The sequence below is a fragment of the Malus domestica genome, chromosome 13 (genome assembly GCF_042453785.1).
Source record: "Malus domestica chromosome 13, GDT2T_hap1".
Lineage (NCBI taxonomy): Eukaryota > Viridiplantae > Streptophyta > Magnoliopsida > Rosales > Rosaceae > Malus > Malus domestica.
In genome coordinates, this window is record NC_091673.1 from 9,374,092 (window position 1) to 9,397,876 (window position 23,785).

At 38.4% G+C, this 23,785-nt stretch overlaps 2 protein-coding genes and 1 non-coding gene across 3 annotated transcripts; all 3 read left to right on the forward strand.

Moving 5' to 3' along the window:
* Positions 1-2,426: 2,426 nt before the first annotated feature.
* LOC103452476 (RNA polymerase II C-terminal domain phosphatase-like 3) lies at positions 2,427-9,319 on the forward strand. Its single transcript, XM_008391963.4, has 12 exons — positions 2,427-3,493; positions 3,628-3,760; positions 3,860-3,915; positions 4,009-4,066; positions 4,154-5,587; positions 5,852-6,448; positions 6,531-6,677; positions 6,773-7,035; positions 7,139-7,250; positions 7,374-7,631; positions 7,922-7,968; positions 8,068-9,319. The coding sequence occupies exons 1-12, from the start codon at positions 2,781-2,783 to the stop codon at positions 8,129-8,131; spliced, it is 3,882 nt and encodes a 1,293-aa protein (XP_008390185.2). The 5' UTR covers positions 2,427-2,780; the 3' UTR covers positions 8,132-9,319.
* Positions 9,320-10,412: 1,093 nt separating this feature from the next.
* LOC103452477 (uncharacterized) lies at positions 10,413-11,348 on the forward strand. Its single transcript, XR_011574854.1, has 2 exons — positions 10,413-10,552; positions 11,012-11,348. It is a non-coding gene; the product is annotated as an uncharacterized protein (transcript).
* A 2,129-nt stretch (positions 11,349-13,477) lies between these two features.
* Positions 13,478-18,915, forward strand: LOC103452479 (coiled-coil domain-containing protein SCD2). The gene is made up of 17 exons (XM_008391965.4): positions 13,478-14,106; positions 14,591-14,766; positions 15,221-15,296; positions 15,432-15,473; positions 15,566-15,628; positions 15,720-15,769; positions 15,854-15,881; positions 16,086-16,160; positions 16,414-16,524; positions 16,611-16,671; positions 16,987-17,106; positions 17,222-17,343; positions 17,544-17,613; positions 17,723-17,764; positions 17,873-17,913; positions 18,321-18,447; positions 18,579-18,915. Exons 1-17 carry the CDS (start codon positions 13,741-13,743, stop codon positions 18,698-18,700), a joined length of 1,692 nt encoding a protein of 563 aa, XP_008390187.2. The 5' UTR covers positions 13,478-13,740; the 3' UTR covers positions 18,701-18,915.
* Positions 18,916-23,785: the final 4,870 nt, after the last annotated feature.

The following is a 23,785-nucleotide window of genomic DNA, read 5'->3' on the forward strand; positions in this document are numbered from 1 at the left end:
TTAGTAGAGATTAGTTTATTTTATTTTATTTTTGTATTTGAGATGAATTTTGCTTAGGGACCTCATAATTCAAACTCAAACAACCCAGTAATAATCGGTCCAATAAGGAGAGATTAAATCGTCTCAGCTGGAGCCCCATTTGTTCATTTCATCATAACTATGGGCTCAAACATCTCTTCTCCATCTACTACGAGCTTGAATTCTCTGCTTTCATTTATGTCCCCTTCCGTCCTCCCTTTTTAATTTAGAGCATTTAAAATAAATCTGACCGTTTGAAATTTTACCGCATATTTAAAGAGCCTCATCAAATATGCGGCACAATTCCATGCCATCAGATTTATTTTGAACAATCTAGATTAAAAAAAGAGGGTAAGCGAGAATAAAAATAGGAAGGGAGATAATTCTCCTCCATCTACTACATTGGTTTTCTTCGGTCTGAACACTGAAGTGGTTGTGTGTACTTTGTGGGAGTGTACCATGTTCAAGTGTTGGCTGTGTTGTCCTCAAAGTGGTAGTGATGTGGTTGGAGCCGGGGAGTGTAATGTACAACGACACCCAGCTTACCACTAGAGGAAGCAATGCTTACTTGTCCAATGACATTAGCACATGCATTTTCCTAAGAATTTGTAACTCACATCAGATTTCGAGTTATTTATTTTTACAACTAATTAGAAGCGTTACAAATTTGAATTTTCTTCCATCGGTAAAAAAAAATCAAATTTTCTTCAATAGTTCGGACTTCTCAATAATACGAAAATGAACCGTCATGATTAAATTGAGAAAATATTGTTTTTGCTTACTTGTTAGTCTTATGAATATGCTATTGAAGACTTATCCCAAAAAGATTATATGAAGTTGGTGTACTTTTGTTTTCCATGTTGCCTTTGAAATTCAAGTTGTTCAACTTTGAGTTGGCTACATATCATAAAGCTTTGTGACAGATATATATTTGCACCCACAATAGTTGGCTAGACCAAGTGCGTTCAATACTACAAATAGTTAATCACATTTGCTGCAAAATAAAAACCGGGAAAATGTTGGTGCCGAAAAAGCAAAACACCAAAAACAATGGAAAAAACCGACTACTTAGGTACCATTTGGTACGTGGGACGGGAAGGAACGGAGTCGGACGAGGCGTTCCGTTCTATGTTTGGTGCGCCTAAAACGGGTGGAACGCGATGTTCCACAAGACGAATTTTGAGTGAATTTTCGTTCCGCCTCACGGAACACAAAATTATAATCTCTCCGTCTCCTTCTTCTTCCTTTGTTTTCATCTGAGGGTATATTTGTTCCCTCTCCGTTCCGTTCCGTCCTGTCTTGTCCTGTCCCGTCTGCATACCAAACGATACCTTAATGAACACAAAGATCACTAATAGCAAGAAAATACGAATCACAAACAGCAACAACATTTTATGTGTAAAACTTTATAATAGAACTTGTAATAGAACTTGGTTAAGTGTAAAACTTGTAATGGAACTTGGTTCGATTAAGTTTGGTTTTCAAATTATTAAAACTTATGGTGAACTACTAAAATGTATATTAAGCTCACTAACATAGAGTTTAACTAATTACAAGTTTTGAAAATTCATCAAGGCTGATCATTTTCATTAAAAAGAACGAGAGTTGAAATATCCGAAATAACTTTAAAATCTCTAAAATAATCTTGGAAGTGACCAGAATGAAAAGTTGAAATGTTTGAAATAATCTTGAAAATAAGTCATCTACCTTGCACATGATTTATTTTAATTTTTAGATAGAAAACTTAATACAGATAGGATCCGATGACCAATTAATAATTTTTGAAACTTAATACGATAAATCGCTTAAAATTTTAATTTATACGATAAATTAAAAATATGAATACAAGTTTATATGATATTTCAAAAGTTTACTCTTAATTTTATTACATCAATTTTAATAATTTTTTATGAATTGATGTGACGGCAAAAGAGGCGAAAAAGAAAATGGAATAGTGTTTGGGCGGCGATCCATCCAAGCGTCCAGGTCATAACCCACAACTAGTCAAATGAGGAAAGGATCTTTTTCGGATTTCTTCATTCTAATTCATTAAATTCGAAAATTAAGATCGTTAAAATTTGATCTAACAGGTACAAATTAAGATTACAAATTAGATTAAATTTCAACGATTCGGATATTCAGATTTGATAGATTTAAAAGAATGGATCCGGAAAGAATCCAAAATGAAACAAACTCCCACCGAGACAAAATTACCAATTTATTCCTAATGGAGCCAATTTGCTTTTGTCATTTAAATCCCTCACCTGGATCACCTAGCTTTTTACGACCAAAAAGAAAAAAGGATCACCTAGCTTTTCCGGATTGATAACGTGGACGGTCCAGATTTAAACTCATTGCGTGTACTAGATTCCCTCGTCCTTATAAACTCTCTCCCCTTCGCCTCTTCTGCTCTTTAATCTCTCATCTCTCATCTCTCATCTCGTCCTTTTCTCTTATTTTTCTGTAATATTTTTTTCCTCTCCCGATCGGAAAGCGTAAATAATCCCAAAGATCGGGATCTCAAAACTCCGCCAAACAGATCTGAAAACCCAGAAATTTCTACGAAAGATTCAGATTCTTTTCATTTCTTGAATCCGATCGTAATTTACGGCGTTAAATTTCCATATTCTGGAAAAAAAAAATATAAAAAGAGGAAAAATTAAACCCTAAAAGTCAATTTTGTGTAAGCGAAAGATATTATGTAATTTGTCTGTGGAAATTATTTTGGTGGTGGGAAAATTTGGATAATTTTTTAGCGATTTATGGTCGCTGGTGGATTTGGGTGGAACAATTTCATAGAAATCGAGGAAATTTTAGGGGGTGGTGTGATGGGGAAAGACGATGAAAGTGCGAAAGTGGTTGAAGATGTAGAAGAAGGGGAAATTTCGGATTCGACTTCGGTGGAGGAGATCAGTGAGGAAGATTTTGTCAAGCAGGAGAAGCAGCAGGAAGTTAAGGTGGTGGTTCCGCTGCCGCCGCCACCCAAGGATCAGTCTAAATCCAACGGCGGAGATGATGCTAGGGTTTGGACGATGCGCGACATCTACAACTACCCGGGATTTCGGGGGTACAGGTCCGGCTTGGTTAACCTCGCTTGGGCTCAGGCCGTACAGAATAAGCCGCTCAATCAGCTTCTGCAGGTGAATGACCCCGACGAGAAATTGAAGCGATCGTCGTCGTCGCCGTCGTTGATTTCGTCCGAAAGGAGCAACGCGAAGGAAGTGGATGGAGTGGTGATTGTTGATAGTGGTGATGAAATGGATGCTGAGAAGGAGGAAGGGGAGTTGGAGGAGGGCGAGATTGATTTGGATTCGGAGCCTGCCGATGGCGAAAACACGGCGGCAGCTGAGGAGGCTAGAGATGGTGTTTTGGTTTGTGATGATATGGATGTTGATAATTCCGAGACTGGTTTGAAGAAGCGAGTGAGCTCGATTCGGGAGGCTTTGGAAAGCGTTACTGTAAATGAAGCAGAGAAGTAAGTGAACTGATTGCTGTCGAAATCCGATTGATTGGTGAATTGTGGGAGTGAAATGATGATTGCCCAGTTTGAGTAATTTGCTCTGTAGCTGTTAGACAATGTTTTCTTACAGTTTGGTTTATGTTTTGTAGATCATTTGGGGATGTTTGTCTCCAGTTACTCAACACTTTGGAGAGCTTGCGCGGAGTGCTTTCGGAAACTAATGTTTCCACAAAGGAAGCTCTTGTTCAACCGTCCTTCACTGCAGTACAAGCTATCAGCTCTGTAAGCCACTAAGAATTGCTCACATTGATGTTGTTCTGTCCCGATATTTCCAGATTCTGGTTATTGAAGTTGTAGAGGTTTGATTGCTGTTTGTTGCAGGTGTTCTGCTCAATGAGACCTGACCAAAAGGAACAAAACAAAGATATTATATCAAGGTTCTTATGAGTCCGATGCTCTTTTTTTTGTTATTAGAGTTTCTATTCCCGTCGATAGTGGAGTTATTTCCTTTGTTTTGTTTTTGGTAACAGGGTACTTTCTTCTGTGAAGAATGATCCTCCTCTTCTTGCCCCTGAGCAGATAAAAGAGGTGCATTTTTTGCTGTCCTAAGTGTAATCAGTTTAGTATACTTAGTTGATGTTATAAAGTATTGACACGGTTTCTAATTTCTCCCAGATAGGGGTCATGATATCCTCTGTGGATTCCCCTGATGTTTTCCTCCAAACTAGAGCAGCCATTACAGATAATGAGATACAGGTTATTGGTGGGGTTAATAATAAGAATTCTGAAGCTGTACATGCTGGTTCTTCAGCTAATTTTGCTTCAGACACTGTTGTATCTGGGGTTTATAGCAATCCATTTGTGTTGTCCGAAGTACCAAGACCAGGAGTATCTATTTTGAAGGGTAGGAGGGTCGTGCTTCCCCTGTTAGACACTCACAAGGATCATGATGCAGATAGCCTTCCTTCTCCAACACGAGAATCCCCATCATGTTTTCCTGTTCAGAACACATTGGTTGTTACTGATAGGATGGTAAAACCACAGCCTGATACCTCTAGGGTGACGCCAAATGCTGGAGGTTCTGGATTGCATCCTTATGATACTGATGCTCTTAAAGCTGTATCCACTTATCAACAAATTAATCGGACTTCTTTTTTCATGAGCGAAAGACTTCCAAGTCCAACCCCATCAGAAGACGGCGATAATGGGGATGATGATACTGTTGGAGAGATTTCTAGTTCTTGTGCTAGTAATTTAAGAACAGGTCCTCCTATTTCGGGACAGCAAGTTGTTTCTCCCTTCCCTATTCCTGTGGGTAGCTCCAGCATGCAAGAACGATTTACAGGTAAAAGTGCTGCCCCTGCAAGTTCTGGATCTAATATCACCATAAAAGCTCCAACTAGGAATAGAGATCCTAGGCTTCGGTTGTCCAATTCTGATATGGGTGCCTTGAATCTCAACCCACAGCCCTTGACAGTGCATAGTGCACCTAAAGTAGATTCAGTTATAACGTTAAGCTCGAGAAAGCAAAAACCCCTTGAGGATTCTAAATTTGATGGTCCTGCATTAAAGAGGCAAAGGAATACATTGGATAACTCAGGTTTTGTTAAAGATCCAAAAACTGCTTCTGGAAGTGGTGGCTGGTTGGAGGACATTGGTGGTGTTGGACCTCATTTAATTAGCAAGAATCAGACAGTGGAGAACACACAGTCTGATCCCAGACAGGTGGTTAATGATGTAAGTAGTTCTAGTACTGCTGATGGAAACTCCAATGGCCCAAACAGTTCAAATGAGCCTTTGTCGGTGATGGATTTAAGCACGGCTTCCCTGCCTGCGTTAGTTAAGGACATTGCTGTGAATTCTGCAATATTTAAAGATATTGCTGTGAATCCAACCATGCTGTTAAACATACTTAAGCTGGGACAGCAGCAAAGGTTAGCTGCAGAAGCCCAGCAGAAGGCTGCTGATCCTGAAAAAAGCATGACAAATCCTATAAGCTCAAGTTCAATACTAAGATCAAATGCATCGGTGAGTGTTCCTTCAAAGACCACAGCCATGTTGCAGACACTAGCAGGAACACTTCCCGTTAGTTCACAAAAAGCTCCGACGGTTAGTGCTTGTGTACTTATATCCTTTTCCTAACTGTTGTTTTAGAATGGACTAAAGCATGTGTTTTTTGCAATTTCTTCCTATTCTGTATGATTGCCCCGATATATTTCAGTTTTCCTAATTATTGATTTAGTTTAATTTTTTATCTTCTCTTTTTTAATGTTCTGTTTTTAACGGATGGGTTGTTGGATAACCTTTTGTACTATTTAGATCCATAAGTCATGTTACAAGTTATAAAAACTCTTAGCGTTGCAAATTTTGCAGGATGAGTCAGGGAAAGTCCGCATGAAACCCCGTGACCCTCGCCGTGTTCTCCATGCTAATGCACTTCAAAAGAATGGGAGTCTGGGACAAGAGCAGTTCAGAAATATTGTAACCCCGCTGTCAAGCAGCCAGGGGAATAAGGATAATCTTAATGGCCAAGAGCACGATGGTCAGGCGGATATGAAGCTAGTCACTTCTCAATCAGTAGAGGCCCCTGACATTGCTCGCCAATTCACAAAGAATCTGAAAAATATTGCTGATATCATGTCTGTTTCTAATGGATCAACGAGTCCAGCAATCGCTTCTCAGAGTGTTTCTTCCCAACCAGTTCCAATCAAGAATGAGAGAATAGATCCAAAGACTGAGGAGCAGGGTACTGGAAGTATTTCTGCTTCTGAAGCAGCTGCAGCATGTCCCTCTCCTTCTGCCCCCATGTGGGGAGATGTTGAACATCTGTTTGAAGGATATGATGACCAGCAAAAAGCCGCTATCCAGAGAGAGAGAGCAAGGAGGATAGAAGAACAGAAGAAAATGTTTGCAGCTCGCAAGCTTTGCCTCGTCTTGGATCTAGATCACACACTTCTTAATTCAGCTAAGGTAGGATTTGGTCCTTGTGACCAGTGATTATAAGGGACCGTTTCCTCTGTAAATTTGTTCTAACTTATATTATCCTTTTCAGTTTATTGAAGTAGACCCAGTGCATGATGAGATTTTGAGAAAGAAAGAGGAACAGGATCGTGAAAAACCACAGCGACATCTCTTTCGATTCCATCACATGGGAATGTGGACCAAATTACGTCCTGGGGTTTGGAATTTTTTGGAGAGGGTAATTTTGTATATAAAATTTATTTTGGCATAAATTCTCATTTTGTGGTTTATTTGAAAGTGGAGAATTCATTGCATTGCCTCTTTGGACATCAGGCTAGTCAACTTTTTGAGTTGCATCTTTACACAATGGGGAACAAGCTATATGCAACGGAAATGGCAAAGGTGCTAGATCCAACAGGGGTACTTTTTGCTGGACGAGTTATTTCTAGAGGCGACGATGGAGATCCTGATGATGGTGATGCTCCGAAGAGTAAGGATCTGGAAGGAGTTTTGGGTATGGAATCAGCTGTTGTGATTATAGATGATTCTGTGAGGGTCTGGCCGCATAACAAAATGAACTTGATAGTTGTGGAACGGTAACCATGCTTCAATTTAAGATATAATAATCCTTACTGTCTCTGTACTTTGATGGGCTTGCTTGCCTTGTTACCTAATGCTTATGTATGAATGCTTTTGCAGGTATACGTACTTTCCTTGTAGCAGACGACAATTTGGACTTTTAGGTCCCTCTCTGCTCGAGATTGACCATGATGAGAGACAAGAAGATGGGACTTTGGCATCCTCATTGTCGGTGAGGATGCCGCTCAACTTTCTAAGACTGCAGATAATTTTGCATGTTTCTGTTTGATTATCTGTTCATTTGCTTCTCTGGTTCATTGAGAGTAATCAATAATCTGTTATTTTGTCTGTACAGGTTATTGAGAAGATGCATCAGATCTTTTTCTCCCATCCCTCCCTAGATGAAGCAGATGTTAGAAATATTCTAGCCTCTGAGCAGCGGAAGATTTTGAACGGTTGTCGTATAGTATTTAGCAGGGTATTTCCAGTTGGTGAGGTCAATCCTCACCTACATCCGCTGTGGCAGACAGCTGAACAGTTTGGTGCTGTGTGCACCAACTATATAGATGACCAGGTCACCCATGTAGTTGCCAATTCCCTCGGGACTGACAAGGTATTGTTTCTCCCATAATCTATGCCATGAGAACGAATTACTAAGACTTGATATCATTTAGAAATATGATTTTCGGGCCTTCCCAGCTACTCTTGATTACCTGAAAAAGAAAAAAAGAAAGAAAGAAACAAAGAGAGAGAACAACCCAAAACTCTGACGCCTCTGCCAGAAAAGCCTTGAAAAAACCGAAAAAAAAATTAACTTTTAGAAATCTTACTTCAGTGTTTTTCTCAGCTTTCCTTTCTGCTACGTTCTTTTGCGTTGAGGCATGACATTAATTGTTTGAGCAGGTGAATTGGGCTATTTCTTCGGGGAAATTTGTTGTCCATCCTGGCTGGTGAGAAATTATATCTTGTTTGTTCATATGTTTTCTTCGTCTTTGTTAATTTCTTTGGATTTTGAGTTCGACATGGTTTTCCCTCTCCTAATTAACCAGGGTGGAAGCATCAGCTTTGCTTTACAGGAGGGCAAATGAGCAGGATTTTGCCATTAAACCATAAACAATCAGCACCCTAACCCTTCTGATAACTAAAACTGATTAACATAGGATCAGGTGTCGCATTGGAGTCGGGATGGAAACCTTAGATCATGCTGGGAGCAGCTAAGCCCTAGGCCTGACACTGGTCGGCGTCGTTTTGATTCGTGTTTTCCACCCCCCAAGGTTTTGCTTTCATGGTCGGTTTCATTGTGAGAAGAGGAATGAGGTGGTAAACTCTGGTCGAGCTTTAGTGGCTCTGTTTGGGCTCGATGGTTCTGGTTGGGTGTTGAGGATTGCCTGTCTCACATTTTGTTCCTGATCAAGTAAGAGATTGGTTGCCAGACATGGTCGCTTCGGGGACAAGGATTGCAAATGCCAAGTTTTCTAGATCCAAAACGTAAAATAAGAGATTGAAACCTAGTGATGGAGCAAATTGGCTGTGCTAGGAGGTAAATTTCGGTAAAGGATGATGAGCGTATGAAGGGAAAGGTGGCGGTGGGGGGTTGTCGGGGATACAAAACTGTATATATGGGGTACGAAAGACCAAGTCTGGCAAGGGAGAAAGTGGTCATCCAAAGCTTGAGGCAAGCATTTGGATATTGGTACGGTGGGAAAAATGGCTGGGCTGGTTGTGATGGTGCCTGATTATAGTTAATCCTTGTCCCTAATCAGCTAACTTATGATTTAGCTATCGCATTCACCTCCTAATTAAAATTGGTTTTCCAAGAAAGAAAACATCGAGGATAAGCGAGTTAACGGATTTTCATGCACACGAAGTATGTTGCAGAAGATTTTTCTGCCTGAATTCACCTTTTATATTTTTCTAACTTTTAACATATAGTTCGATACTAAATCCCGTTCTTTGTATCTTTCTTCTCACGTGACATACACACTAACGGTACTGAACCCTTAACATATGGAATTTGGTAAACCTAAGGAGGACAACTACTATCTGTATTCTGCAGGGAGGAATGTCCGCTAATTCAGAAATCTTTTTTGGTTGAGGGGTTGCTGGTGCATTAAAGTTTAGGAGGCTATTTCGAGTAGTTGTCAAGAATTCAATGAGATTACATTTTTTAGCACTTCTGCATGGTTATGTAGGGAATGTGGACGTGAGCTTTATTATTTAGCAAACGCGATGGTTGCCTATACTTTAAAGCAACATTATTTGATGCAAAAGCAATGGTCCAAATCCATATTTTTATGACAAGTGGTTATATTTAAAAAAAAAAGATGTTGAACTGCAAGTGGTAAATTGAACTGGTGATCATGGTCTTCTTATTTAACTTACTATGTTTTGGGTTTGAATCTTCCTCCTCTTAATTTTTAACACAATACTTCTAATAAACGAAAAAAATTGTGAGGATTGGGGAGAGGGTCGAATATGCGTGTAAAAGACGGATGCATTGTCCCTATCAATTGGTTTAACCCACCTTTTTATGAAGGATGTTTTTTGAGGTAGAGTCTCTTTGTTGGCTTGATCTTTTTTATTTATTTATTTTAGTACATAGATATTTTTAGATTAGAGGAAGGGGGAATTCGGTTAAGCCACACATTGGGCAACCTAATTTAGTATCGAATTCTCCATCTACGAAATTTGAACATTAAGATTTCTCATTTTTAAGCGAAAAGAAATACAACTAGGTCGTAGTACTGAGTGAAAATTAAATATAATAAATTTGCAGTGACTATTTAAGGGATTCATATTTAAATCGATAGATTGACTTCCCAAATTAACAAGATTTCTCTCGACTCTTTCAATTTCGGTCAATTTCACATTAATCATCCCAAATTAATTACATTATCGAATTTGATATTGAAAAAATAAATAATAATATAATATATTATAGACATTAAATAAGAACCTTTGATTCAATAATTATTTTGAAACTACGGTTTTGATTCTATCACATTCAACCTAATACCGTAATTTCCTTTTTTGAACAAAAAATATTTATTTACTCTAACGGAATGGGATGAGTTTTGCTTCACGATGAACTATTAATAATGTGGTTCAAATTCGCCTCTGATGATAATCGATTAAAAAACCTCTAACTTACAGTGAGGAGGAATAACGTAGTAAAAATATAAGATTTTTTATTTTTTTTTAAAATGCATGGCGAATATTTTAAAGGTCACAAAATCATATAATTTCAAACTTAAACTTTATTAAGAGTTAAGATGCGTCACATTCTCGAAAATATTTTATTTTAAAGTCCTTAAAATCAGGAGGGATACTGACAAAGCGTGTAAAAGAGGGAGGAGGGTTTCTGGCTTCATAGCTTCAATCAACAGTGCCAGCATATAGCGGTGGAGAAGACGATGGGTTCGATTTCAGAAGAGATGGTGAAGAAGCAGGAAGACCAGGCTGCCTCCTTTTCATGGTGGTGGGATAGCCATAATCGTCCCAATCAATCTCAGTGGCTTGAAGCTACTCTCTCAGGTTTAGTAATACAACTACTTCATGTCATCTTCCTGATCTAGGGTTTTGAGTATGACCAACCCAGTTAATAGTAAATCAGCTTTTGCGTGGTATATCACCATACTATTGCATAATTACTCCTTTCGTTGCTGGATTAGGGTTTAGGGTTAAGGGTTTAGAGAGTACGGTTGTTGGCATTCTAAAATTGTCGTCGTGCACTCCCTTTAATCTAGAAATTAATAAGAAAAAATGCATGATAACATTTTGAATCTAGGTTTTGTATCTTTTGGTACTCTTTCTCAGCACAAAATTTTTCACAATTTAAATCCCTAAATATATATATATGGATTCAGTATCCGTACTAATATTATTTTTTGGGATCACAAGAAAATATGAAAAGAAAAGTAGTACATGAGTTGAATTATTCACTTCCAACAAAGGACTGGTTTTTTAACCAAAGATGTGCTATTATTGTTGCAGAGTTGAACCAGAAGACCAAACTAATGCTAAATATAATAGAAGAAGATGGAGATTCATTTGCAAAGAGGGCTGAAATGTTATTCAAAAGAAAACCTAAAGCTCATAAAGATGTTAGAGGACTTTTACAAGTCGTACCGTTCGCTCGCCGAGAAGTATGATCAGCTTAGATCTGAACTGATTCAAGTCTCTCATCTGAGATCATTTTCTTCGTTAAACTCCTTGAAAGTCCAAACCATCCAGAAATGTGAAGAAGAAATTTCAACTTACTTGAAAGCCAAGTCTTTGAAGGCACAGGTTGAGACAGACCGAGAATCCTTCGAAGAACACATATGGAAAAGGAGAATATTGAGCAGGGTGTAGAATCTGATGGTAATGTGGGTGGAAAAGATAAAATGTTGGACGAAAAGAGCTCGGAATTCATTGACGAAAATATGCAGCAGCGGGCTGAGTTGATAAGGAGAAACAAGGAGAAGAGTGAAACAATTGAGCGGCTTTTGTCCCAGGTGCATAGGCTAACGGATGAGAACAGAATTTTAAGGAGTCATCTGGGCAGCCATAAGGATGCTAATGATCATACAATTACAAGGCAAAACAAGCCTCAGTTTTCAAGGTCTAAATCCAAGGGGCCATCTTTCCTTGGTAGGCTCACTGGATGCACTGGAACTTGATCTTAATTAGTTACTTTTCAACTTAATTAAGTAGCGTTTTAAGTTTTCAAATGTATCTATTTATATGTTTTCATAATACATATGAATATTCCGAGTAAATTATGACAATTGTTTTGATTTTGGCACCTTATAAAGAATTTGTTAATATTTTGATTTAGAGGGCTGGAATGTTTACTTGTTTCATTTTATGAGAAAAATGTGGTAACAGTAACACCTTCATGTGGTGTACTTTTTCACGCCAGTTATAACATGTGGTATTGTATACTGCTAAATACTAATAAATATGAGCGTCGGTTTGATAAGACTTTTTCCACCGTAGCTAGAAACCCTAAATTTAAATATGATAGCTTGGAGTCGAAGTTTACTTGGAGTAGTCTAGTGGAACTTACCTTGTCAATGTTGGAAAAGGTCTCAAGTTAGAATTTTTCCTCCCCGTCCTGAAAAGGCTAAGATATTTCAGATTTGCTAAGGTATGAAGTTTAGTTACCCGAAAAAGAGTTATAGACCCAAATAGGCTAAGTCATCCCGTACCTGCTGAGATCCAAAGGATCCTAGTTCTATAAGGGTTATTGGATCTCTCTTTATATAAAGGCCTCATGGCCGAGGGGGTCAATTAATTCTAAGCACTCGAGCTCTCTTATACACTTTGTCTCAAAATACTTGATTGATTTAGGGTTTAGGGCTTTGGAGGACAATCTCGAGAGGTCATCCCGCTGCTGAGACCATGGACCGTAAGGCTCTCAAGACATGGTTTGAGACAGACTAAGAATTCCACGAAGTATCTTATGCTAATGTTGGTGAGACAAAATTTGTGGAACGAAAAGATGTTGGAGCTCATCGACGAAACTATGCAGACCCATGCTGAGTTGATCAAGAGAAACATGGATAAGAGTAAAATAATTGAGCGGCTTTCGTCCAAGGTACATAGGCTAAGGAATGATAACAGAATTTTGAAGAGTCATCTGGCAAGCCGTAACGCCGATCATGCAAGATCTGATATGTTGTCAAGGTCAAAATCTATGGGGGGGCATCGATCCTTGGAATGTTCATTGGATGGACTACTGGTTACTGATCTTGATTAACCGGTTTTTCAACTTAACTAAGTAGCGTTTAAGAAAATTTCAAATGTATTAATGTATCTGTTAACTTATCATTATACACATGAAGTTGTTAACGAATTGGTTTTAGAGATCAAAATAATTTACTTATTTTTGTTCGGGGTGAATTTTAACCCTAGAAAAGTTGTTCATGGTTAGAAAATTTCACCATCCAAACAAAAAAAAAATTGCAAATTTTCCACCAAACTCATGTTTTAGTGTACCCACCTCTATTAATTTTGTCAAATTTTGGTCAAAATGTATTTTTTTTTTAAAATCACGTGAGCCCATTTTTCAAGTTTATGGCTTGGGGTAAAAATTCAGTGGACTAAAGTTTTTTAGTGTGCCAAGAACACAGTTCGATATATAAGTATTCAACTACTTGTGTTATAACACTTGGTATATTAGATCATATTTTTGACACATTAAAAAATCTCTTCTCAAATGAGCAGCATATGATTTGTTTTGATAGAATTTTTAACAAAGAGGGGTAAAGTGGAATTAAGATAGTAAATTGGCAAGACATTTTGTTTAGGGTAGTTCTATTTACGTATTTATTTTTACCTTCTATACACTATTGTTAATTTTTATTTATTGATATCTTTAAATTTTTCGATTAGACATTTAAAAAGTAAAAATAATATGTAAAAAGTAAAAATAGATGTGTATATATCATCATCTTTTGTTTAAGTGACATTTTGTTTATCTTTTACCAAAATTATCACTCTACTTTTACAGAGTACACGTGACGTAATGCAACGTCCGACTAACGTATGGTATGGTAGATTTTACAGACAGCGGTCTCCAATCCAAAGACCCAAATATCTCCCACCCCACTCTCTTCAGTCTTCAGCTGAAAAAAGCTCCGACCTTGGAGCCTTCGTGTCAACTCCACCCCTACCTCCCGCACGACGATCTAGGCCTCCCATTGCCCCTAACTAACTGACTGACTAACTACCGCTCCATGGACCGGAGGCGAACCGACAGCCCGGTCTACGCCCGCCAGTGGACGAGCGAGTCCGCCACCACTGTCGGCGGAGCTACATCTCCGGCAATGTCGCCGGTTCGTGGCCACCACGCGCGGTCCTCCTCCGCCAGCGGAGTTTCCAACATCAAACGCACTCAGAACTTTGCCGCCAAGGCCGCGGCCCAGCGCCTCGCTCAGGTCATGGCCTCTCAGACCGCCGACGACGACGACGACGAAGATGATGATCTAGGATTCCGGTACAGTGCTCCCCCACCGCTCTCTCTTTCCAGGAATGCTAACAGTCCCGGTGCTAAGCCTGCGGCTCCGTCTTTGAGGGCCACTACTAGATCGCCTTCGCCCGCGGTAAATCTCTGAGCTTTCCCAATTGAAAAATTTTATTGAGATTTTGGAATTTGAAATTTGCCGGTTGTGAGTGCTGAGTGGTTGAATGAATTCGTCGAAATGCAATCAGATCGTGCTTGAATTTGAGAGGAAGGGAACTGAACTTGGATTTAGTTGCTCGTTGTATTTGAATTCTGGTTGCACATTGCTCTGTGTACTCTAATTTACTATGAATTTTGTGAAATTCTGCCGTCTTCTGTTTGAAAAAGGCTGCCTTTTGTGGGGATTTAGACCAGTGAGTGGAAAGTTTGATTGACTGTGAGTGAGTTGACCAGAAACTAAGACGTCTAGATTTGTTCATACACAGCTTAGATTAGTAGAAATTTACTTTTTTGTATTTAGCAAGGAATGTGTGTGTGTGTGTCTATGAATGGTATTGTGAATGGATGGGGAGGTTCAGGCTTCAATGCAGATGGCTAATTGAATTTTTGGATGTTTTGATTAGTTAGCTCGGACCTCTTTGGACGAAACTCCACAGGTTCGCTCAACATCAACGGGAAGGCCAGCAATGTCTCTTCGTGCAGCACCTCCATTGGTACCACCCAATAGAACAACACCGAGGACAGCAACTTCCATGCCACCACTGGACCCTCCCATCACTAATAGCAAAAAAGAGAATCGGTAAAAAAATCTTCTCTCTGCTGTCATTTATATAGTTGAACTCTGTGTTTCAGAGGTTTAGGAATACAGTAAAGGGATAATTTTTTTGAATTCTATCAATGCCTTGCTCATATCATAGTTTACCTTGGTTTTGACTATCATTCTCTTTTGGGATTTCAAATGTATACATACTATGTAAGGAATCCGATTAATATCTTGCTAACAATGTCATTTTTATGGTTGATATAACCCTAAACAAGGATGGAAAACTGAACTTCCTATGGGCTTTTGCGATTGTGGCCTCATTACACGTGAACAAGCTTTCTAAAAAATTAATACTTTATGCATATATGCCAATCTTTGCAACTTATTTCGTACTTTAAATAGATTTATGTGTTCACTTCTATGACTGTGGGACAGTCAATTTGATTGAATAATACAACAAGTGAAGCTAATGGATGTGCACGAATTGCAGATTCTTATCAGAAATAGGAAATTACAAATCAAAAGATCCAGGAGATCAACGTGATGCTTCTGCACTCCGTGATGAAGTATGCCAATGAATTGCATCTATTTCAGTTTATTTGCCCCTAACATCTGAATATGTGCCATTTTTATACTACTTTAGATAAATATGGTATTATTTTCTATTTCCTATTGGTATTTATTTACTTTTTAAAATGCAGCTTGAAATGCTACAAGAAGAGAATGAGAATATTCTTGATAAGGTACCATAAGTCATCCTTTCCTTTTCTTAATTAAGTAATTAGTTTAACCGACCTTATCTGTGACTGATTCCACTGTGAAATTTATCTTACAGCTTAGACATGAAGAAGAGAAATGCGATGAGACAGAGGCTAGAATTAGAGAACTTGAAAAACAGGTAAGTTCTATAATACAATAATCAGCTGCATAATGTCTGAGAGTGTGCTTTTATTAAATACAAAGTTGCCTATATGTTTGTGAGTCTTCAGGTTGCTGCATTTGGAGAAGGCATGTCTTTGGATGCTAAATTCTTGAGCAGGTGTACTAAAGTTCACATAACCTTCTCGCCTGCCTTTTTCATTCTCATTTTCCTTTAATGACATTTTTTCTCATTGTTGTGCAGAAAGGAAGCTGCCTTGCGGCAAAAAGAGGTAATTAGGAAACTTGAATGTTTTATGTTTGCTCCACGTAATTACAAGTCAAACCTACTTAAAATTTGTTCATAGGTGACTCTCTTGGTTGAAATTTTTTGTTTTTATCTGACTTTAATCTGGAGTTTGCTAAACCAGAATTCACATGAATTGTTTTAGAGAAAACAAAACAAATAAAGCTAAAGAGACTTTTTATTGTTATAGGTTGCACTAAAAGATGCAAAACAATCAAAAGATGGGGCCGAAAAGGAGGTTGCATCCCTTCGGTCGGAAGTTGAGGTAAGCATGCTACCATTAGGTCATTGTCAGTCTGCCAAAAAGAGTTTCTAAATTCAAGTCTGAAGCATAACAAAATTTTAAATATATAGATTCAATATACAAATATATAACTTTAGGAAACAGTACTCGGGAAAGTGCTTTGATTAGTATTTTGAGAGTATGATTTATTGCACATTGGATCTTTGAGGAATTTTCTGTTGCTACTACTGCAACATCTTTTAATTTTTGTCTTTAACTTAATTGCTTGGATCAGAAAGCAAAAGAAGCGAGTGCAGTTGTTATGAGACAACTCCATGGAGCTGAATCTGAAGTGAAATCTCTACGGTCAATGACACAAAGAATGATATTGACTCAGGAAGAAATGGTATGTATACACATACTATAAGCACTTGATAGAGCATATTAGTAGCCATCTGGGGACTCTGATTATTTAGCATATCCATATTTCAGGAAGAAGTAGTCCTCAAGAGGTGTTGGCTTGCACGCAATTGGGGTTTAGCTGCAAAGCTTGGTATTCTACATGATATGCTATGTCGTAATTTCTAGCATTTGGCAAGGAACTCATTATACATTTATATGTTTTTATTTTCTTTTTACGTTAATTCTGACAATTAATTTCCCATTGATATCTGCTTTTGTTTGCCTTTGCTTGCATTTTATGTTATAGAAAATAAACTAAATTCGGTAATGAAAATGAAAACTTGTACAAGATAATAAAAAGAGGGCAATCTCTTAAGTAGTCAGAGCTGTTACCAGCATAATAGGATTTCATGATGCCCACCCTTCGTATGACTCAATTTTACTCAATCTCTGTTGTGCCTTGTAGGTATATGTGCAGATATTGCAGTTGCTAAGTACGAATACTGGTCATCATTAGCTCCTCTCCCATTTGAGGTCGTCATTTCTGCAGGACAAAGGGCTAAGGAGGAACTTTGGGAAAAAGCTAGTAATCATCACTGCAGAGTTTTTTGTTTAGTATATATTTTTGTATTGTTCGGTTCCGTGACAAGAGTAGTTCGTTGTAGTTATGGCATGCTTCTAATTCGTTTTATATTGAACAGGTAATGGTGGTCTTGAGAAGAGAAACAAACTGGTGCAAGACTTGAATGATCTTACTGGAGAAGGAAACATTGAGAGTATGCTTGCAGTTGAAATGGGATTGAAGGAACTTTCTTCCTTGAAGGTGCACTTTTGATGCATTGCCGTCTTATTTTGTTCTCATACTTTTTATTTTCTTTTGTTATTCTCCGACTCAGACTCACCATGTTAGATTAGCATTTGTCTCTTTTTTACAGTCTTTATTAGGTTGCTTCAGTGTTTTGTTTGCGGTAATCTGCTGTTTTTTCTTTTTCTCACTAATATACGATGTTTTGTTCAACGAAGGTTGAGAATGAAATTGTGCTTGCATTGGCTCAACAACGGCGTCCAAACTCTGTTCGATTATCATTCTCGGGTATGCATTGTGTTTTTATATCATGTTGGCTTGGCTGGTTGGCTTTTCTTCTGGTAGTTGTTATCATCTAAAGTTCCTACTGTCTTTTGACACATACGGGTATTTTCAGATATCAAATCACCTGCTGATCCAAAGTTTACGGAGGCTATTGGTATGCATTTTTCTTATATATCAAGTCTTTGGGTGATCCATAGTTTGCCATATTTGAAAATAAACAAATAAAATTTGGTACTGTTACTAACTTAATGGTTTCTTGCAGAATTGAGTCCCGAGGAGTCAGAGGATGTTCTTTTTAAAGAGGTCTGAAATTTCCTTTCTTTTTACGTATTTGTGTCCCATTCATACAAAATCATTCTTTCCATATACGCATTTACGTAATTACATGTACACTTCAATTGCTGAAATTCTATTTAACGGATACTATGTTGACCTACCTTTGTGGCTAAATATTCAACGTAATAATATGGTTTCTATCCATAAAAATATACCAGCTTGTTAATCAACTGCCACATACATTTGATTTATAGCAACTCAATAAAAAAAGTTCAGGTAATTACTTGTCATAATCTTCAAACTTATTAGTCGTTTCATTTTTGGTCTAATAAACATACTTGTCTATGCGTTTCTTTGTTACAAATCATTTTTCACAAGGACATGATATTAATTATTGTTAGTGTAATGATATCAAACATATTCAACCGTCACAGGCATGGCTTACTTATTTTTGGAGAAGAGCCAAAGTTCTTGGTATAGAGGAGGACATTGCCAAGGAAAGAGTTCAGTTTTGGATTAACCGAAGTGGGCATGCACCGTCTTCACATGATGCTGTCGATGGTAAGTTTTATTTATTTTTTCCTCAAAACTTTACGTTTCACTCGGTCCTTGCACACAAAACTATTGCATTCTTTTTGAGATTCAGTATTACAGCGTTATGGGGTTTTTTTTATGCCCGTGTTTTTGATCAGTTGAGGAAGGGTTGATGGAACTCAGGAAGTTGGGAATTGAGAGCCGGCTGTGGGAAGAATCCCGCAAAGCAATTGATCAAGACTCTTCCGTGTCTGTTGCACAGAAATCTGCTCCACGGTGAAAAACCTGTGCTTGAAACTCTGGAAGTAAAGATCTCTTTGATGTATAACCTATTGCAAGAGATTTTACGTTTACTTCATTTATTTGTGTTAACTGGTTTTGTTGTAGCAATTTCCATCTGAGCTTCTGCTTAATACACATGAGAAGTGAGTTCCTCCCTTGTAATACGTCTATATGGTCACGAATCACGATCAAAGAGTTCCTTTTTTGTACAAATCGAAATTCAAATACGCTATTTACGTTTCTTTTAAAGAAAAACTAATGAAAATGACTTGAAAACTTTGAGTTTTAAAGATAAGGACAAAATAAAGGGTAAAGTGAATAATACTATAATTGATTTTTTAGTGTAAAAATATGGTTTTTCGTTAAAGTGAACAGTACTGTGAGCTTTTCGTTGAAGTTCTTTTCTTTTAATTCTACCCAATTAAGTTCCTACTCTGAATTCTGAACGCATCGGAGCTGATCGGAGCATCACCATCTACTGTTGTTGGTTCCTACCTTCCGGCATTCAGTTGTCCACCAACAATTTTCATGCCAGTATTTGATAGGTATAACAATGATTCCTATCGTCCGTTCCGATGCTTCTGTGTATGTTTGTGTATGTAGTTTTGAAGCAATACAGAAAAGTCCACTCTATCTTTCAACGGCTCTTTCTGCTGACTATGGTTATCTTTTTCCCACAACCACCCACAACCACCCCTTCTCAGAATTATGAGATGAAACTTGGACCAAGTAATAATGGTAATATGTGTGAATTTTGTCAGGTAGGCCAAGTGCTGCAGTGTCTTTCATTTTGTACAACAAAGTTTGAATCTCTCATCTTGCAATTTAAAAATAATTTATTGTAATTATTCTATTGTTTGTCAAAATAATGTTTGTGAATAGTGAAATGTGCAAACAACTTATATTGACAATTATGTAATCAAGGTCGATAATATGACAATACGCTTGTTGATATTAAGTGGTTAAACATGTCACGTGATTAGGCAATCTGGACTAAAAAAATTTAACTTTGTGAATTATATTTTCCACACAAGACCTGCAATGGTCATAGTGAAATACCTGTTTACATGATTGATGATTCACTTCATTTTTGGGTCTTGAGAAAGAATAACAATAGGAAAATGGTTTTGTCCTCTCACAGATGGAACGTTGTAAAATGGCCGTTGAAGGATAATAAATATTCCTAATCTCTCTCTCACTCACTGGAGTCTCTGTCACGCGGTCCATGGCACTTAGCACGCTCTGCAAGTTTTGCTGAAGCCACTGGCCACTGTCCACTGTAACTAAAATATTACAAGCGTCCACCGGGGGGGCCATAACATAAGCTTACCACAAGAGAGTATGGGCAACTGATCAACCAACTGGGACCAAATTAACAAAGGAGAGAGAGAGAGAGAGAGAGATGTCTACAATTTGTATTGTATTGTGGAGGATTGGATGGCACTTAGCAGGATAGGCAGCATGTGCACTTGAATATGATAGTAAGTAGTGCCCCCCATTGGGGCCATGGCCTTCTTGGTGGACTCCCCATTGCCTACCCCCACCCCAGTAAAAAAAAAAGAAAAAAAACAAAGCATTCTTTTGGTGAAAAGGTGCGCATACATACGAAAGAAAGAGTAAAGACACTGGAATTCTAAAGGTAATTTTGACCCAATTCCCCTACCCTATCGGTTTTTCCCTTTCCCATTTTGTGCAATGGGTCCCTTATCTGCTAATTTAGGATTATTATAAACCCTAATCTATGAACCCTACACACATTACACACACAACCCTACATGTTTTACATCATTTAGAATCTTCCTCTTTTATAATTAAAGTTTATGGTGATTAATTACATTTGCATATCTGTGATTTATAGTATGTAACAATGCATTGTTGTGCGGAAGCGGCGTACGACTGTAAGTGAATAGTAAAACAGAACAGAATAAAACCAACACCAACAAGAACACCAAGATTTATACTGGTTCGGCAATGCCTACATCCAGTTTGGAGACGACGGAGTATTCCACTATAATCAATGAGAACATACAATAGTGTTTATCACTCAATTTCCCAAAGACCCAAATAACCCCAAGCTCTCACACTTACAATAGGAAGAGAAAACCAAAAATACAAAACAAGACAATTTGAGAAAATTCTTCTCTATGCCAAATGGCTTCTTGCTATTTTTCTCTCTTCCTTGTTCTTCTCTACTTCTCCATGCTTATGAGCTACACCTTGCTCTCCTTTTATAGCTAAAGAAAAGCTTCTCAAAGACATCAATGGCCAAAGGCCTAACATCAAGTCAAAAAGAATTAGGCATAAGTGCATCCAATTTTGGTTTCCCACATGTAGCATGCCATCCAACAATTTTGACCACAAAAGTAGCCCAAAGATTTGGACTTTGACTACATGTTTGAGTCAATAATCAACAATCTCCACCTTGACTCAAACCCTCTAAGTAGAACTCCAAATAGTCGTCTCCCAATCCCCCATGGGGCAATCAACAAATTTTACAAACGCCAATCAAGTCTAAGCAGTGCTTAAACTTGTGCAACGAAACTGGCTTCGTTAACATATCCGCAGGATTGTCAGCGGTCCCCATCTTCTGAAGAAGAATATCTCCCTCGTCAATAATCTCACGAACAAAATGGAACCTCACGTCAATGTGTTTCGTACGTGCATGATGAACTTGATTCTTTGCTAAATGTATAGCACTCTGACTGTCGCAATAAACATCCACATGGTCTTGTTGAACCCCTAAGTCATCAAGCAACCCTTGAAGCCAGATGGCTTCCTTTATAGCTTCTGTCACAGCCATGTATTCTGCCTCAGTAGTCGACAAAGCAACTGTAGATTGCAGAATCGACCTCCAACTTACTGGACCTCCAGCAATAGAGAATACAAAACCAGTAGTGGACCTACGCTTGTCCAAATCACCTGCGTAATCAGAATCCACATATCCAACAACACATTTACCAGTAACTTTATCCTGCTGGAACAATAAACCAACATCCACAGTACCCAGAATATACCGTAGAATCCATTTCACAGCTTGCCAATGCCCTTTTCCTGGATTATGCATATATCTACTGACAATGCTAACAGCTTGTGAAATATCAGGCCTAGTACACACCATAGCATACATCAAACTACCAACAACATTTGCATAAGGAATTTGAGCCATGTACTGACTCTCTTTAACAGTTTTAGGAGACATAGAAGCGCTAAGTTTGAAATGAGAGGCAAGAGGTGTACTAACCGGTTTTGAATTTTCATTCATCCTGAAACGTTGTAGTACCTTCTTCAAATACTGCTTCTGACACAGACTAATCTTGCCCTTCGCTCTATCTCTTTCAATTTCCATACCTAGTATCTTCCGAGCTTCTCCCAAGTCCTTCATCTCAAATTCATTACTTAGTTGAGTCTTCAACCTTGTAATCTCCACTTTGCTCTTACATGCTATAAGCATATCATCAACATATAAAAGCAGATAAATGAAGGTTCCATCTTGTAGTTTGCGAAAGTATACACAATGGTCATAGTGACTTCTTGTGTACTTCTGCCCGATCATAAATCTATCAAATCGCTTGTACCATTGTCTTGGAGACTGCTTCAAGCCATACAATGATTTTTCCAATTTGCAAACCCAATTTTCCTTTCCAGCAACCTTAAAACCTTCTGGCTGAGACATATAAATCTCTTCCTCCAAATCACCATGTAAGAACGCAGTCTTGACATCAAGTTGGGCCAACTCAAGGTCAAACTGCACAACTAAAGCCAACAGAATACGAATAGAAGAATGTTTTACTACAGGAGAAAATACCTCATTGTAGTCAATGCCTTCCTTCTGAGCATAGCCTTTAGCTACCAATCTGGCTTTGAATCTTACATTGTCTTTTCCCAAAGATTCCATCTTTTTGGCATACACCCATTTACAACCAATTGCTTTCTTCCCCTTTGGTAACTGAACCAGCTTCCAAGTCTCATTTTTATGAAGAGATTTCATCTCCTCATCCATAGATTTCTTCCACAACTCGCACTCTGAACTCATGACAGCTTCTTTGTAGGCGGATGGAATATCATCTTCAATAACGGGAAGTGCATATGCCACAATATCAGTAAATCGAGCAGGCTTTCGGATTTCCCTTCTCGATCTTCTGGTTGCAATATAGTCTTGTTGCTGTGGAGGCTCTTGGGTAGGTGCCTCCTCTTCATCATCCTCGTCCTCATCATCAGAATTAACTGTAGGACTAGTGTTTGAAACATCAGACCTTACTGGAACAACTGGAGTCTTCAGTAACTCCACCTGCTTTGAGCTCCTCATGGTTTTGGTCGCTTCAGTTTCACCTTCATGCTTGTTCTGATTAACCATAGCAGCCTCATCAAAAGTCACATCTCTGCTTACAACAAATTTCTTCTCATCTGGACACCAGAGTCGGTATCCCTTCACGCCAATGCTAAAGCCCATAAATAGAGCTTTCTTTGCTCTTGGATCCAACTTGCTTTCTCTGACATGATAGTAAGCAGAACAACCAAATATGTGTAAAAACTTGTAATCAGTACAAGGTTTACTAGACCATACCTCCATGGGCGTTTTGCCCTCATTCGCAGCAGCTGGCAATCGATTAATGAGATGGCTTGCATAAGTGAGTGCCTCAGCCCAAAACGCCTTGCCTAATCCAGCATTAGACAACATACACCGAACTTTCTCAAGCAAAGTACGGTTCATGCGCTCCGCCACCCCATTCTGTTGCGGTGTCTCCCTAACCGTGAAGTGCCTCACAATACCCTCATCTTGACAAACTTTCAAGAAAGGATCAGACTTATATTCACCCCCATTGTCTGATCTGAGAGTCTTGATCTTTCGACCGCTTTGCGTTTCAATCATCTTTTTCCACTTCAGGAATATCTTCAAGACTTCATCTTTACGCTTCATGGTGTACACCCATATTCTTCTAGAGAAGTCATCAACAAAGGAGACAAAATAATGGCTACCTCCCCAAGATGCATTCTTGGAAGGTCCCCAAACATCAGTGTGAACATAATCAAGAATGCCCTTAGTGTGGTGAATAGCAGTGCCAAATTTTACTCTAGTTTGCTT

What these genes read in the sequence shown, in the direction of transcription:
- LOC103452476 (XM_008391963.4), top strand. Translation starts at nt 2,781, where the DNA reads ATGGTCGCTGGTGGATTTGGGTGGAACAATTTCATAGAAATCGAGGAA. An exon ending in ACTGTAAATGAAGCAGAGAA is followed by an intron (nt 3,494 to 3,627) that starts GTAAGTGAACTG and finishes TATGTTTTGTAG; the next exon opens with ATCATTTGGGGATGTTTGTC. An exon ending in AACTTGATAGTTGTGGAACG is followed by an intron (nt 7,036 to 7,138) that starts GTAACCATGCTT and finishes ATGCTTTTGCAG; the next exon opens with GTATACGTACTTTCCTTGTA.
- LOC103452479 (XM_008391965.4), top strand. Translation starts at nt 13,741, where the DNA reads ATGGACCGGAGGCGAACCGACAGCCCGGTCTACGCCCGCCAGTGGACG. An exon ending in TTAGAGAACTTGAAAAACAG is followed by an intron (nt 15,629 to 15,719) that starts GTAAGTTCTATA and finishes GTGAGTCTTCAG; the next exon opens with GTTGCTGCATTTGGAGAAGG. An exon ending in GGAACTTTGGGAAAAAGCTA is followed by an intron (nt 17,107 to 17,221) that starts GTAATCATCACT and finishes TATATTGAACAG; the next exon opens with GTAATGGTGGTCTTGAGAAG.